Source organism: Scyliorhinus torazame, chromosome 30, assembly GCF_047496885.1.
Source record: "Scyliorhinus torazame isolate Kashiwa2021f chromosome 30, sScyTor2.1, whole genome shotgun sequence".
Lineage (NCBI taxonomy): Eukaryota > Metazoa > Chordata > Chondrichthyes > Carcharhiniformes > Scyliorhinidae > Scyliorhinus > Scyliorhinus torazame.
Window position 1 is genome coordinate 32,440,533 of NC_092736.1, and position 17,409 is coordinate 32,457,941.

The 17,409-nt window shown below is 47.9% G+C and overlaps 2 protein-coding genes across 2 annotated transcripts in view; one reads left to right on the forward strand and one right to left on the reverse strand.

Moving 5' to 3' along the window:
• The window catches only part of anxa2b (annexin A2b), a 316,940-nt gene that overhangs the window by 256,642 nt on the left and 42,889 nt on the right, over window positions 1-17,409 (reverse strand). The window lies entirely within an intron of this gene.
• The window catches only part of LOC140404253 (little elongation complex subunit 2-like), an 88,799-nt gene that overhangs the window by 50,232 nt on the left and 21,158 nt on the right, over window positions 1-17,409 (forward strand). The window contains exon 8 of the mRNA XM_072492585.1: window positions 1,231-1,415. Within this exon, the coding sequence (XP_072348686.1) occupies window positions 1,231-1,415 (185 nt within the window). The remainder of the gene's footprint in view (window positions 1-1,230; window positions 1,416-17,409) is intronic.

Here is a 17,409-nt window from a genome sequence, read left to right on the forward strand (position 1 = left end):
ATAACTTTAGATGCACGGTAGCATTGTGGATAGCACAATTGCTTCACAGCTCCAGGGTCCCAGGTTCGATTCGGCTTGGGTCACTGTCTGTGCGGAGTATGCACGTTCTCCCCGTGTCTGCGTGGGTTTCCTCCGGGTGCTCCGGTTTCCTCCCACAGTCCAAAGATGTGCAGGTTAGGTGGATTGGCCATGATAAATTGCCCTTAGTGTCCAAAATTGCCCTTAGTGTTGGGTGGGGTTGCTGGGTTATGGGGATAGGGTGGAGGTGTTGACCTTGGGTAGGGTGCTCTTTCCAAGAGCTGGTGCAGACTTGATGGGCCGGGTGGCCTCCTTCTGCACTGTAAATTCTATGATTAATCTGGGACAAAGGTTCGGCACAATATAGTGGGCTGAAGGGCCTGTTCTGTGCTGTATTTTCTATGTTCTATAACTGAGGTCTAATGTTTAGCTCAATGTTTTCTCTTCAATATCTCTAGAAACCGGATTAGTCATTTATCCCCTCTAATGTCAAAATCATACAATAGATTATTGTATATTACTATTTATTCATTTACGGAATGTAGCTGTTGCTGCCTTGGCCAGCATTTATTGCCCTTGAGCAGTGTGTGGCGAGTTCCCAGAGGGTGGAGGTGTTGACCTTGGGTAGGGTGCTCTTTCCAAGAGCTGGTGCAGACTCGATGGGCCGAATAGCCTCCTTCTGCACTGTAAATTCTATGATGACCTCCAGGTGGTGGTGTTTCCCGGTATCTGCTGCCTTGTCCTTCTTGATGGAACTGGTTGTAAGTTTGGACGGTATTAACGATTATTTGGCGCTCCCTGTATTTGAAATCTAGCATTCCCTCATGGTGAGCGATTTCATAAGAACGTTCCTGGAGCTCCGCTTGAACATTTTTCACTAGCTTTGAGCAGTGAGCTCTCCTGGCTGAGCTACATTTACTCACTGATAGCTCAGATTTTAAATCCATTCAATCTAGTTCAGCGCAGACTCGAGGTTTTGAAGCCGCTCTCTCATTACTTTTTTCTGCTGTTGATCATTGGTTGTGGGAGAATGAACTTTTCTGTAGATGTTTTCTGAGATCTGATCTTATGATGTGCTGGGAAAATATGTATTGCTTGTATGCTGTATATGTCCTTAATGCTCGCCAAGCCATGCATGCTAACTCCGCCTTGTCCACACAGATTACCAATATCAGCTCGGAGTTTAAATGCCATTTCTTTTTATTTTCAAAGGCAATAAGATGGTGAAAGTTGCCTTCCTTGACTCGCCCCTGCCAAAGAAAAACCTGACTGTGAGAGAGAAGAACCTGTTGTTTTACCAAGTTCCTCTAGACCTGTTGATGACGAAAAAATATTACGTCGCTGTTTCAAGCATGACACTGGACAAACTTGAAAGATGTGACATGTTCACAGAGAAAGTAAGATTTTGTAATAAGACCACAAGACTTAGGAGCAGAATTAGGCCATTCGGCCCATCGAGTCTGCTCCGCCATTCAATCACGGCTGATATTTTCTCATCCCCATTCTCCTACCTTTCCCCCATAATCCCCGATCCCCTTATTAATCAAGAACCTATCTATTTTGGTCTTAAAAACATTCAGTGAATTGGCCTCCACAGCCTTCTGCGGCAAAGTGTTTCACAGATTCACCACCCTCTGGCTGAAGAAATTCCTCCTCATCTCTATTTTGAAGGATCGTCCCTTTAGTCTGAGATTGTGCCCCCTGGTTCTAGTTTTTCCTACAAGTGGAAACATCCTCTCCACGTCCACTCTATCCAGGCCTCGCAGTATCCTGTAAGTTTCAATAAGATTCCCCCTCATCCTAAACTCCAACGAGTACAGACCCAGAGCCCTCAACCAAAGAACAGAGAACAAAGAACAAAGAAATGTACAGCACAGGAACAGGCCCCTCGGCCCTCCAAGCCCGTGCCGACCATGCTGCCCGACTAAACTACAATCTTCTACACTTCCTGGGTCCGTATCCCTCTATTCCCATCCTATTCATGTATTTGTCAAGATGCCCCTTAAATGTCACTATCATCCCTGCTTCCACCACCTCCTCCGGCAGCGAGTTCCAGGCACCCACTACCCTCTGCGTAAAGCTTTACGACAAGCTTTATAGAATCATAGAATCCCTACAGTGCAGAAGGGGGCCATTCGGTCCATCGAGTCTACACTGACCCTCTGAAAGAACACAAGGCCCCCCCCCCCCCCCCCCCCCCCCCGCCCAATACCGGAACTCTGTAACCCCTTCAAATCGTGGACATTAAGGGGCAATTTAACATGACCAATCCACCTAACCTGCACATCTTTGGACTGTGGAAGGAAACCGGAGCACCCGGAGGAAACCCGGAGGAAAATGAGGGATAGAAATGGCAAGATTAGGGAACCATGGATGACTGGTGGAATTGTGAGACTAGCTAAAATGAAAAAGGAAGCATACATAAGATCTAGGCAACTTAAAACTGATGAAACTTTGGAGGAATATCGGGAAAGTAGGACAAATCTCAAACGCGCAATAAAGAGGGCTAAAAGTGGTCATGAAATATCTTTGGCTAACAGGGTTAAGGAAAATCCCAAAGCCTTTTATTCGTATATAAGGAGCAAGAGGGTAACTAGAGAAAGGATTGGCCCACTCAAAGACAAAAGAGGGAATTTATGCGTGGAGTCAGAGGAAATGGGTGAGATTCTTAATGAGTACTTTGCATCAGTATTCACCAAGGAGAGGGACATGACGGATGTTGAGGCTAGAACATAGAACATTACAGCGCAGTGCAGGCCCTTCGGCCCTCGATGTTGCGCTGACCTGTGAAACCACTCTAAAGCCCATCTACACTATTCCCTTATCGTCCATATGTCTATCCAATGCCCTTCGTGTTGGCGAGTCACTACTGTTGCAGGCAGGGCATTCCACGCCCTTACTACTCTGAGTAAAGAACCTACCTCTGACATCTGTCTTATATCTATCTCTCCCCAATTTAAAGTTATGTCCCCTCGTGCTAGACATCACCATCCGAAGAAAAAGGCTCTCACTGTCCACCCTATCCAATCCTCTGATCATCTTGTATGCCTCAATTAAGTCACCTCTTAACCTTCTCTCTAACGAAATTAGCCTCATGTCCCTCAGCCTTTCCTCATAAGATCTTCCCTCCATACCAGGCAACATTCTGGTAAATCTCCTCTGCACCCTTTCCAGTGCTTCCACATCCTTTCTATAATGCGGCGACCAGAATTGCACACAATACTCCAAATGCGGCCGCACCAGAGTTTTGTACAGCTGCAACATGACCTCATGGCTCTGAAACTCAATCCCTCTACCAATAAAGGCTAGCACACCGTACGCCTTCTTAACAACCCTCTCAACCTGGGTGGCAACTTTCAGGGATCTATGTACATGGACACCGAGATCTCTCTGCTCATCCACACTGCCAAGAATCTTACCATTAGCCCAGTACTCTGTCTTCCTGTTATTCCTCCCAAAATGAATCACCTCACACTTTTCTGCATTAAACTCCATTTGCCACCTCTCAGTCCAGCGCTGCAGCTTATCTATAAACAAAGAACAAAGAACAAAGAAATGTACAGCACAGGAACAGGCCCTTCGGCCCTCCAAGCCCGTGCCGACCATACTGCCCGACTAAACTACAATCTTCTACACTTCCTGGGTCCGTATCCTTCTATTCCCATCCTATTCATATATTTGTCAAGATGCCCCTTAAATGTCCCTATCGTCCCTGCCTCCACTACCTCCTCCGGTAGTGAGTTCCAGGCACCCACTACCCTCTGCGTAAAAAACTTGCCTCGTACATCTACTCTAAACTTTGCCCCTCTCACCTTAAACCTATGCCCCCTAGTAATTGACCCCTCTACCCTGGGGAAAAGCCTCTGACTATCCACTCTGTCTATGCCCCTCATAATTTTGTATACCTCTATCAGGTCGCCCCTCAACCTCCTTCGTTCCAGTGAGAACAAACCGAGTTTATTCAATCGCTCCTCATAGCTTATGCCCTCCATACCAGGCAACATTCTGGTAAATCTCTTCTGCACCCTCTCTAAAGCCTCCACATCCTTCTGGTAGTGTGGCGACCAGAATTGAACACTATACTCCAAGTGTGGCCTAACTAAGGTTCTATACAGCTGCAACATGACTTGCCAATTCTTATACTCAATGCCCCGGCCAATGAAGGCAAGCATGCCGTATGCCTTCTTGACTACCTTCTCCACCTGTGTAGCCCCTTTCAGTGATCTGTGGACCTGTACTCCTAGATCTCTTTGACTTTCTATACTCTTGAGGGTTCTACCATTCACTGTATATTCCCTACCTGCATTAGCCCTTCCAAAATGCATTACCTCACATTTGTCCAGGTTAAACTCCATCTGCCATCTCTCCGCCCATGTCTCCAGACAATCTAAATCCTGCTGTATCCTCAGACAGTCCTCATCGCTATCCGCAATTCCACCAACCTTTGTGTCGTCTGCAAACTTACTAATCAGACCAGTTACATTTTCCTCCAAATCATTTATATATACTACAAAGAGCAAAGGTCCCAGCACTGATCCCTGTGGAACACCACTGGTCACAGCCCTCCAATTAGAAAAGCATCCCTCCATTGCTACCCTCTGCCTTCTATGGCCTAGCCAGTTCTGTATCCACCTTGCCAGTTCACCCCTGATCCCGTGTGACTTCACCTTTTGTACTAGTCTACCATGAGGGACCTTGTCAAAGGTCTTACTGAAGTCCATATAGACAACATCTACTGCCCTACCTGCATCAATCATCTTAGTGACCTCCTCGAAAAACTCTATCAAGTTCGTGAGACACGACCTCCCCTTCACAAAACCGTGCTGCCTCTCACTAATACGTCCATTTGCTTCCAAATGGGAGTAGATCCTGTCTCGAAGAATTCTCTCCAGTAATTTCCCTACCACTGAAGTAAGGCTCACCGGCCTGTAGTTCCCGGGATTATCCCTGCCACCCTTCTTAAACAGAGGAACAACATTGGCTATTCTCCAGTCCTCCGGGACATCCCCTGAAGACAGCGAGGATCCAAAGATTTCTGTCAAGGCCTCAGCAATTTCCTCTCCAGCCTCCTTCAGTATTCTGGGGTAGATCCCATCCGGCCCTGGGGACTTATCTACCTTAATATTTTTTAAGACACCCAACACCTCGTCTTTTTGGATGACAATGTGACCCAGGCTATCTACACCCCCTTCTCCAGACTCAACATCTATCAATTCCTTCTCTTTGGTGAATACTGATGCAAAGTATTCATTTAGTACCTCGCCCATTTCCTCTGGCTCCACACATAGATTCCCTTGCCTATCCTTCAGTGGGCCAACCCTTTCCCTGGCTACCCTCTTGCTTTTTATGTAAGTGTAAAAAGCCTTGGGATTTTCCTTAACCCTATTTGCCAATGACTTTTCATGACCCCTTCTAGCCCTCCTGACTCCTTGCTTAAGTTCCTTCCTACTTTCCTTATATGCCACACAGGCTTCGTCTGTTCCCAGCCTTTTAGCCCTGACAAATGCCTCCTTTTTCTTTTTGACGAGGCCTACAATATCACTCGTCATCCAAGGTTCCCGAAAATTGCCGTATTTATCTTTCTTTCTCACAGGAACATGCCTGTCCTGTATTCCTTTCAACTGACACTTGAAAGCCTCCCACATGTCAGATGTTGATTTGCCCTCAAACATCCGCCCCCAATCTATGTTCTTCAGTTCCCGCCTAATATTGTTATAATTAGCCTTCCCCCAATTTAGCACATTCATCCTCGGACCACTCTTATCCTTGTCCACCAGTACTTTAAAACTTACTGAATTGTGGTCACTGTTACCGAAATGCTCCCCTACTGAAACATCTACCACCTGGCCGGGCTCATTCCCCAATACCAGGTCCAGTACCGCCCCTTCCCTAGTTGGACTGTTTACATATTGTTTTAAGAAGCCCTCCTGGATGCTCCTTACAAACTCTGCCCCGTCTAAGCCCCTGGCACTAAGTGAGTCCCAGTCAATATTGGGGAAGTTGAAGTCTCCCATCACCACAACCCTGTTGTTTTTACTCTTTTCCAAAATCTGTCTACCTATCTGCTCCTCTATCTCCCGCTGGCTGTTGGGAGGCCTGTAGTATACCCCCAACATTGTGACTGCACCCTTCTTATTCCTGATCTCTACCCATATAGCCTCACTGCCCTCTGAGGTGTCCTCTCGCTGTATAGCTGTGATACTCTCCTGAACAAGTAGCGCAACTCCGCCTCCCCTTTTACATCCCCCTCTATCCCGCCTGAAACATCTAAATCCTGGAACGTTTAGCTGCCAATCCTGCCCTTCCCTCAACCAGGTCTCTGTAATGGCAACAACATCATAGTTCCAAGTAGTAATCCAAGCTCTAAGTTCATCTGCCTTACCCGTAATGCTCCTTGCATTAAAACATATGCACTTCAGGCCACCAGACCCTCTGTGTTCAGCAACTTCTCCCCGTCTGCTCTGCCTCAGAGCCACACTGTCCCTATTCCCTACTTCTCCATCAATGCTCTCACCTTCTGACCTATTGCTCCCGTGCCCACCCCCCTGCCATACTAGTTTAAACCCTCCCGTGTGACACTAGCAAATCTCGCGGCCAGGATATTTATGCCTCTCCGGTTTAGATGCAACCCGTCCATCTTATACAGGTCACACCTGCCCCGGAAGAGCTCCCAGTGGTCCAGATAACAGAAACCCTCCCTCCTACACCAGCTGTTTAGCCACGTGTTTGTCTGCTCTATCTTCCTATTTCTAGCCTCACTGGCACGTGGCACAGGGAGTAATCCCGAGATTACAACCCTCGAGGTCCTGTCTTTTAACTTTCTGCCTAGCTCCCTGAACTCCTGCTGCAGGACCTCATGCCCCTTCCTGCCTATGTCGTTAGTACCAATATGTACAACGACCTCTGCCTGTTTGCCCTCCCCCTTCAAGATTCCCTCTACCCGTTCGGAGACATCCTGGACCCTGGCACCAGGGAGGCAACATACCATCCTGGAGTCTCTTTCACGTCCACAGAAGCGCCTATCTGTGCCCCTGACTATAGAGTCCCCTATTACTATTACTCTTCTGCGCTTTGACCCTCCCTTCTGAACATCAGAGCCAGCCGTGGTGCCACTGCTCTGGCTGCTGCTGTTTTCCCCTGATAGGCTATCCCCCCCGACAGTATCCAAAGGGGTATATCTGTTCGAGAGGGGGACAACCACAGGGGATTCCTGCACTGACTGCCTGCCCTTTCTGGTGGTCACCCATTTCTCTGCCTGCACCTTGGGTGTGACCACACTTACATAACTGCGATCTATGACGCTTTCCGCCACCTGCATGCTCCTAAGTGCATCCAATTGCTGCTCCAACCGAACCATGCGGTCTGTGAGGAGCTGCAGTTGGGTGCACTTTCTGCAGATGAAGCCATCCGGGACGCTGGAAGCCTCCCGGACCTGCCACATCTCACAGTCAGAGCACAGCACCCCTCTAACTGACATTGCGTCAATTAATTAAAATTAAAATTTGTCTTTTTTTTTTTTTAAATACTTTTTTTTTTAAATTACAAAGTTACTGTCAACTATCTGTTTCCTAGCACTAGATTTCTAATAGAAATGCGATAGCTAACTATAATATTCTCCGATCTCTGGCTTAGATATCCTCTAAATTATAATTAAGTTATTATGTTTAATTAGTTCCCAAATACTCAAAAAAATTTAGGTTAGAATCCCAACCAGCCACTCAGGTCACAGCTTTTCTGTGATGTCACTTCAGTTTCCCCCCGACACACACAATTTGGAAAAAAAGGTATAAAAGTAAAAATCACTTGCTTACCTTCTGAGATGTTCTCAGGTTCTCTCTCTGACAGAGACTGCTCCTCCACCTCCAATCCTTGACCTGCACAATGCTAATAATATAATAATATAATATGGCACTTACCTTACACCAATGGGTCTTATTATTAGGTTAGAGGAGGAGGGTGGGTGGGAGACACTACACGTGTAGTGTCTCGGGTTTCCTCTCCACCAGAATTTATTGGTTGGGGGGGGGGGGGGAAACTTGCCAGAGGTCGAACTTCCGGTTCCCGCCGAAATCCAAAGGGCTGCTCCTGTAAAGGTAAGGTTTTTAAACTCACTACTCACCTCCCAGAAGGCCCCTGCGCACCGCTGCCGCCGAAATCCAAAGGGCTGCTCCTGTAAAGGTAAGTGGTTTTAAACTCACTACTCACCTTCCAGAAGGCCCCTGCGCACCGCTGCCGCCGAAATCCAAAGGGCTGCTCCTGTAAAGGTAAGTGGTTTTAAACTCACTACTCACCTCCCAGAAGGCCCCTGCGCACCGCTGCCGCCGAAATCCAAAGGGCTGCTCCTGTAAAGGTAAGTGGTTTTAAACTCACTACTCACCTCCCAGAAGGCCCCTGCGCACCGCTGCCGCCGAAATCCAAAGGGCTGCTCCTGTAAAGGTAAGTGGTTTTAAACTCACTACTCCCCTCCCAGAAGGCCCCTGCGCACCGCTGCCGCCGAAATCCAAAGGGCTGCTCCTGTAAAGGTAAGTGGTTTTAAACTCACTACTCACCTCCCAGAAGGCCCCTGCGCACCGCTGCCGCCGAAATCCAAAGGGCTGCTCCTGTAAAGGTAAGGTTTTTAAACTCACTACTCACCTCCCAGAAGGCCCCTGCGCACCGCTGCCGCCGAAATCCAAAGGGCTGCTCCTGTAAAGGTAAGTGGTTTTAAACTCACTACTCACCTCCCAGAAGGCCCCTGCGCACCGCTGCCGCCGAAATCCAAAGGGCTGCTCCTGTAAAGGTAAGTGGTTTTAAACTCACTACTCACCTCCCAGAAGGCCCCTGCGCACCGCTGCCGCCGAAATCCAAAGGGCTGCTCCTGTAAAGGTAAGTGGTTTTAAACTCACTACTCACCTCCCAGAAGGCCCCTGCGCACCGCTGCCGCCGAAATCCAAAGGGCTGCTCCTGTAAAGGTAAGTGGTTTTAAACTCACTACTCACCTCCCAGAAGGCCCCTGCGCACCGCTGCCGCCGAAATCCAAAGGGCTGCTCCTGTAAAGGTAAGGTTTTTAAACTCACTACTCACCTCCCAGAAGGCCCCTGCGCACCGCTGCCGCCGAAATCCAAAGGGCTGCTCCTGTAAAGGTAAGTGGTTTTAAACTCACTACTCACCTCCCAGAAGGCCCCTGCGCACCGCTGCCGCCGAAATCCAAAGGGCTGCTCCTGTAAAGGTAAGGTTTTTAAACTCACTACTCACCTCCCAGAAGGCCCCTGCGCACCGCTGCCGCCGAAATCCAAAGGGCTGCTCCTGTAAAGGTAAGTGGTTTTAAACTCACTACTCACCTCCCAGAAGGCCCCTGCGCACCGCTGCCGCCGAAATCCAAAGGGCTGCTCCTGTAAAGGTAAGGTTTTTAAACTCACTACTCACCTCCCAGAAGGCCCCTGCGCACCGCTGCCGCCGAAATCCAAAGGGCTGCTCCTGTAAAGGTAAGTGGTTTTAAACTCACTACTCACCTCCCAGAAGGCCCCTGCGCACCGCTGCCGCCGAAATCCAAAGGGCTGCTCCTGTAAAGGTAAGGTTTTTAAACTCACTACTCACCTCCAAGAAGGCCCCTGCGCACCGCTGCCGCCGAAATCCAAAGGGCTGCTCCTGTAAAGGTAAGGTTTTTAAACTCACTACTCACCTCCCAGAAGGCCCCTGCGCACCGCTGCCGCCGAAATCCAAAGGGCTGCTCCTGTAAAGGTAAGTGGTTTTAAACTCACTACTCACCTCCCAGAAGGCCCCTGCGCACCGCTGCCGCCGAAATCCAAAGGGCTGCTCCTGTAAAGGTAAGGTTTTTAAACTCACTACTCACCTCCAAGAAGGCCCCTGCGCACCGCTGCCGCCGAAATCCAAAGGGCTGCTCCTGTAAAGGTAAGGTTTTTAAACTCACTACTCACCTCCCAGAAGGCCCCTGCGCACCGCTGCCGCCGAAATCCAAATGTCCCTCTATAACTTGTAACATCCTTCCCCACTGTCCACAACTCCACCGACTTTAGTGTCATCTGCAAATTTACTCACCCATCCTTATAGGCCCTCCTCCAGATCATTTATAAAAATGACAAACAGCAGTATCCCCAAAACACCATTAGTAACTGGACTCCAGTCTGAACATTTCCCATCAACCACCACCCTTTGTCGTCTTCCAGCTAGCCAATTTCTGATCCAAACTGCTAAGTCACCCTGAATCCCCAGCCTCCGTACTTTCTGTAGTAGCCTACCGTGGGGAACCTTATCAAACGCTTTACTGAAATCATATACACCACATCAACTGCTTTACCCTCATCCACCTGTTTGGTCACCTTCTCAAATAACTCTTAAGGTTTGTGAGGCACGACCTAGGGATGGATGTTTAAATACTCTAGGCCAAGTCAGCATAAGGAAGTTTTAGGTATTCTAAAAGGCATTAAGGTGGACAAGTCCCCATGTCCGGATGGGATCTATCCTAGGTTACTGAGGGAAGCGAGGGACAAAATAACTGGCGCCTTAACAGATATCTTTGCAGCATCCTTAAGCACGGGTGAGGTCCCGGAGGACTGGAGAATTGCTAATGTTGTCCCTTTGTTTACCCCACGGAGACAGCCACCCGAGGTTGGGATCGAACCGGATCCCTGGTGCCATGAGGCAGCAGTGCTTACCACCGTGCCTTCTGTTTGCAACTCGGCATTGTCTCGAAATGCAAACAGTCTCGAAATGCAAACAGTTACAGGTGGTTGTGGCTCTATTACAATCACTCTGCCTTCAGACGCTGACATCATGTACAGATCCGCTAATGACAGGAAAACCGTACAGTCAGTTTCGCAGCACAGCGGAAGACCACTCAGTCCTCGGTACCTGGACCGACTCTTTGCTCCCATGCTCCATTATCCCAGCCCTTTCCCTCCCCTTCGAACATTTGGCAAATCCCTTTTTGGAAGTTAGGACTGGACCTGCACCTCCACCCTTTAAGGCAGCGTATCCCAGACAGTAATAATTACAAATCTTGCATCCTAACCTTGTGCAGCTGCCTGCTGTCACTATCAATTTATTCATTGCATAAGAAATAGGAGCAGGAGCCGACCACTTGGCCCGTCAAGTCTACACCACCGTTCAGGACTATCATGGCTGATGTTGGGGCTTCGAGTCCACTTTAACCCATTAGAGCTCTCCATTGCCCTAATTCCTCGAGCCCTAATTCCTCGGTACCAGTCTATCTCAAAATATTCAACGATGGAGCGTCCACAACTCTGAGGTAGAGAATTCCAAGATTCACGGCGCTTTGAGAAACACCCTTTAATAAACTTCAATTGTTATTTTGATTGCATGGACACCATGGTATCTTGCGCAGAAATTTCCTTCATCTTTTCTACTGAAAATCTGTTGAGTGTATTCAGGAGGAATTTCTCATTCAGTATGTGGATGGACCGACTAGAGAGGGGGCAAAACTTGACCTCGTCTTGGGAAATAAGGAAGGGCAAGTGACAGAAGTGTTAGTGAGGGATCACTTTGTGACAAGTGACCAGAACTCCATTAGTTTTAAGATAGCTATGGAGAATGATAGGTCTGGCCCAAGAGTTAAAATTCTTAATTGGGGCAAGGCCAATTTTAGTGGTATCAGACAGGAACTTTCAGAGGTAGATTGGGGGAGACTGTTGGCAGGCAAAGGGACGGCTGGTAAATGGGAGGCTTTTAAAAATGTGGTAACCAGGGTTCAGGGTAAGCACATTCCCTTTAGAGTGAAGGGCAAGGCTGGTAGAAGTAGGGAACCCCTGACTCGAGATATTGAGACTCTGGTCAAAAAGAAGAAGGAGGCATATGATGTACATAAACAACTGGGATCAAGTGGATCCCTTGAAGAGTATAGAGATTGTCGAAATAGAGTTAAGAGGGAAATAAGGAGGGCAAAAAGGGGACATGAAATTGCTTTGGCAAATAATGCAAAGGAGAATCCAAAGAGCTTCTCCAGATACATAAAGGGAAAAAGAGTAACTAGGGACAGAGTAGGGCCTCTTAAGGATCAACAAGGACATCTATGTGCAGAGCCACAAGAGTTGGGTGAGATCCTGAATGAATATTTCTCATCGGTATTCACGGTGGAGAAAGGCATGGATGTTAGGAAACTAAGGGAAATAAATAGTGATGTCTTGAGAAGTGTGCATATTACAGAGGAGGAGGTGCTGGAAGTCTTAAAGCGCATCAAGGTAGATAAATCCCCGGGACCTGATGAAATGTATCCGAGGATGTGGGAGGCTAGGGAGGAAATTGCGGGTCCCCTAACAGAGATATTTGAATCATCGGCAGCCACAGGTGAGGTGCCTGAAGATTGGAGAGTAGCGAATGTTGTGCCCTTGTTTAAGAAGGGCAGCAGGGAAAAAAGCCTGGGAACTACAGACCAGTGAGCCTAACGTCTGTAGTAGGTAAGTTGCTAGAAGGTATTCTGAGAGACAGGATCTACAAGCATTTAGAGAGGCAAGGACTGATTCGGGGCAGTCAGCATGGCTTTGTGCGTGGAAAATCATGTCTCACAAATTTGATTGAGTTTTTTGAGGGGGTGACCAAGAAGGTAGATGAGGGCAGTGCAGTAGACGTTGTCTACATGGACTTTAGCAAAGCCTTTGACAAGGTACCGCATGGTAGGTTGTTGCAGAAGATTAAAGCTCACGGGATCCAGGGTGAGGTTGCCAATTGGATTCAAAATTGGCTGGACGACAGAAGACAGAGGGTGGTTGTAGAGAGTTGTTTTTCAAACTGGAGGCCTGTGACCAGTGGCGTGCCTCAGGGATCGGTGCTGGGTCCACTGTTATTTGACATTTATATTAATGATTTGGATGAGAATTTAGGAGGCATGGTTAGTAAGTTTGCAGATGACACCAAGATTGGTGGCACAGTGGATAGTGAAGAAGGTTATCTAGGATTGCAACGGGATCTTGATCAATTAGGCCAGTGGGCCGACGAATGGCAGATGGAGTTTAATTTAGATAAATGTGAGGTGATGCATTTTGGCAGATCGAATCAGGCCAGGACCTACTCAGTTAATGGTATGGTGTTGGGGAGAGTTATAGAACAAAGAGATCTAGGAGTACAGGTTCATAGCTCCTTGAAGGTGGAGTCGCAGGTGAAGAAGGCATTCGGCATGCTTGGTTTCATTGGTCAGAACATTGAATACAGGAGTTGGGACGTCTTGTTGAAGTTGTACAAGATATTGGTACGGCCACACTTGGAATACTGTGTGCAGTTCTGGTCACCCTATTATAGAAAGGATATTATTAAACTAGAAAGAGTGCAGAAAAGATTTACTAGGATGTTACTGGGACTTGATGGTTTGAGTTATAAGGAGAGGCTGGATAGACTGGGGCTTTTTTCCCTGGAGCGTAGGAGGCTTAGGGGTGATCTTATAGAGGTCTATAAAATAATGAGGGGCATAGATAAGGTAGATAGTCAACATCTTTTCCCAAAGGTAGGGGAGTCTAAAACTAGAGGGCATAGGTTTAAGGTGAGAGGGGAGAGATTCAGAAGGGCCCAGAGGGGCAATTTCTTCACTCAGAGGGTAGTGAGTGTCTGGAATGTGCTGCCAGAGGTAGTAGTAGAGGCGGGTACAATTGTGTCTTTTAAAAAGCATTTAGATAGTTACATGGGTAAGATGGGTATAGAGGGTTATGGGCCAAGTGCGGGCAACTGGGACTAGCTTAATGGTAAAATCTGGGCGGCATGGACTGGTTGGGCCGAAGGGCCTGTTTCCATGCTGTAAACTTCTATGATTCTATGAAAGTTGCCATTTCACTGATCTTGTGCAGGCATCAAGGAAATTCTGGGTCATGGTTAGTGATCAGGCATTGTGCAATATGTGAAAATGTATTGTGCCCTGTCTCTGCTAGATTATAGAACCATAGAACCCCTTCAGTGCAGAAGGAGGCCATTCGGCCCATCGAGCCTATGCCGACCCTTTCCCTATCCCTACAGCGCCCACCTAAACTTTTGCACACCGGGGTAATTTATCATGACCAATCCACCTAACCTGCACATCTTTGGACTTGTGGGAGGAAACCCACGCAGACAGGGGGAGAACGGACAAACTCTACACACTCACCTGGGTCCCTGGAGCTGTGAGGCAGCAGTGCTAACCACTGTGCCACCGTGCCGCATTATGTAATGCTTTGCAGTGTTATTTGAAAGCCAGGTCTGCTGTTGGTCACCCGTTCTCCACATGCCACATGATGGAAACATTCAAAATATCTTCTCAACGATTCCTGCTTCACATAACCTCCTCGTGCCGGTGCAATTGCATGGGATTACTTTCTTTAGCTGAAGGATATTTTTTCTTCACCGGTCCCGAGTCTGGGTCACTCAGTTGGAGCAATCCTGAGGCAATGGCTGGGCATTTCTTCGTGGGTGATTCACCATTCGACTTAATTGTTTTTAAATTTCATATAACCAAGCCCCTGTTTACCCAACCTCTGCTAGAGTTGTACCAAACAAGCCTCCTCTCACCCTCTCTTCATCTCCCACTATCAGCATATCCTTCTATCCCTTTCTTCCTTGTGTATTGGAGGAAAATGTAACTGGTCTGATTAGTAAGTTTGCAGACGACACAAAGGTTGGTGGAATTGCGGATAGCGATGAGGACTGTCAGAGGATACGGCAGGATTTAGATTGTTTGGAGACTTGGGCGGAGAGATGGCAGATGGAGTTTAATCCGGACAAATGTGAGGTAATGCATTTTGGAAGGTCTAATGCAGGTAGGGAATATACAGTGAATGGTAGAACCCTCAAGAGTATTGAAAGTCAAAGAGATCTAGCAGTACAGGTCCACAGGTCATTGAAAGGGGCAACACAGGTGGAGAAGGTAGTCAAGAAGGCATACGGCATGCTTGCCTTCATTGGCCGGGGCATTGAGTATAAGAATTGGCAAGTCATGTTGCAGCTGTATAGAACCTTAGTTAGGCCACACTTGGAGTACAGTGTTCAATTCTGGTCACCACACTAACAGAAGGATGTGGAGGCTTTAGAGAGGGTGCAGAAGAGATTTACCAGAATGTTGCCTGGTATGGAGGGCATTAGCTATGAGGAGCAGTTGAATAAACTCGGTTTGTTCTCACTGGAACGAAGGAGGTTGAGGGGAGACCTGATAGAGGTCTACAAAATTATGAGGGGCATAGACAGAGTGGATAGTCAGAGGCTTTTCCCCAGGGTAGAGGGGTCAATTACTAGGGGGCATAGGTTTAAGGTGAGAGGGGCAAGGTTTAGAGTAGATGTACGAGGCAAGTTTTTTACGCAGAGGGTAGTGGGTGCCTGGAACTCGCTACCGGAGGAGGTGGTGGAAGCAGGAACGATAGTGACATTTAAGGGGCATCTTGACAAATACATGAATAGGATGGGAATAGAGGGATACGGATCCAGGAAGTGTAGAAGATTGTAGTTTAGTCGGGCAGCATGGTCGGCACGGGCTTGGAGGGCCGAAGGGCCTGTTTGTTCTTTGTTCTTTGTTCTATTCCCAAGATACCTGGGAACACCACCACTTGGAGGTTCCCCTCCGAGCCACTCGCCATCTCGACTTGGAAATATATCTTTTTTAAATTTAGTGTACCCAATTAATCTTTTCCAATTAAGGGGCAATTTAGTGCGGCCAATCCACCTATCCTGCACATCTTTGGGTTGTGGGGGCAAAACCCACGCAAACCAGTGGAGAATGTGCAAACTCCAGACGGACAGTGACCCAGAGCCAGGATTGAACCTGGGACCTCAGCGCAGTGAGGCTGCAGGGCTAACCCACTGCGCCACCGTGACTTGTAAATATATCTGCTGTTCCTTCACTGTCGCTGGGTGGAAATCCTAGTGCTCCCTCCCTAACAGTGCTGTGGGTGTACCTACACTTCGGGCTGCAGCAGTTCAAGAAGGCAGTTCACCACCAACAACTTTTGAAGGGCCACTAGGGATGGGCAATAAATGCCGGCCTAGCCAGCGACACGGGATGTAAATTAATTTTTAAAAAATCTAATTTCCTCTCAAATGTACCTGTCAACTTCAACTTTTGTGAGCAAATTTCACCTCTCGTCCTTTCCTGGGTAAAGAGGTTTCTTCTGAATTCCTGACTGTATATATGAATTAGTTACTATTTATTAATGCTGTTATTTTGGGTGTAGCGTAATGTCATGGTTCTGGTCATGAAAGCAATAAATTTACAGTGCTGAAGGAGGCCATTCCATCCATCGACTCTGCACCGGCCCTTGGAAAGAGCACCCTACCTAAGTAACCCAGAAACCCCACCTAAACCTTTTGGACACTAAGGGCTATTTAGCGTGGCCAATCCACCTAACCTGCACATCTTTGGACTGTGGGAGGAAACCGGAGCACCCGGAGGAAACCCACACAGACACGGGGAGAACGTGCAGACTCCGCACAGACAGTGACCCAAGCCGGGAATCGAACCCGGATCCCTGGCGCTGTGAAGCAACTGTGCTACCGTGTCCCCCTGTTGTTGGGCTCGTAAACTGGAAGCTTGAACAAATCGGTGTCATGAGTTCAAAACCTTCCACAGCGGCTGAGGGAATTTAAATTCAGTTCATTGAATAAATCCTGACTAAAGAAACCTGGTCTCGGTGATGCTGGCATGCAACTACTGGATTGTTAGAAAATACATTCATCCAGTTCATTAATGTCCTTTCGTAAAGAATCCTTCCTGGGCCTGGCCGATATGTGACTCCAGGTCCACAGTAATGTCGCTGACCCTTAGTTGCCCTCTGTGATGGCTGACAAGGCGACTCATCACCATCTTCTCGAGGATACTTAGTGATGGGCAATAAGTGTTGGGCTTGTGAGCAGCACCCTCAAGCCCTGAGGGAATTAAAAAAAACATATGGCCCCTGGTTTTGGACTCCGTCGAAGTGGGCATGTCCTGTGCACATAAGTGCAATCAAACCCCTTCATAATCTTAAACAATTTTCACTAAATTACTTCTTTAATCTGAATCTGTGCCCAGATAAAGGAGCTCCAGCTCATTCAGCCATTGACTAGTTAAACTGCTTCAGTGGCGATAGTTGAGGGATTAAGTATTGGACAGTGTTGGAGAGGCGGGTGGCACAGTGGTTAGCACTGCTGCCTCACAGCGCCAGGGACCCGGGGTTGATTCCGACCTCGGGTGACTGTTTATGTGGAGTGTGCACGTTCTCCCCGTGTCTGCGTGGGTTTCCTCCGGGTGCTCTGGTTTCCTCCCACAGTCTAAAGATGTGCAGCTCAGGTGGATTAGCCATGATAAATTGCCCTTTAAGTGTCCATCGGTTAGGTGGGATAATGGGGATAAACCGGATGTGTGACCTATGTAGGGAGCTCTCCGAGAGGGTCGGTGCAGACTCAATGGGCCAAATGGCCTCCTGCACTATAGGGATTGTATGATTTTAA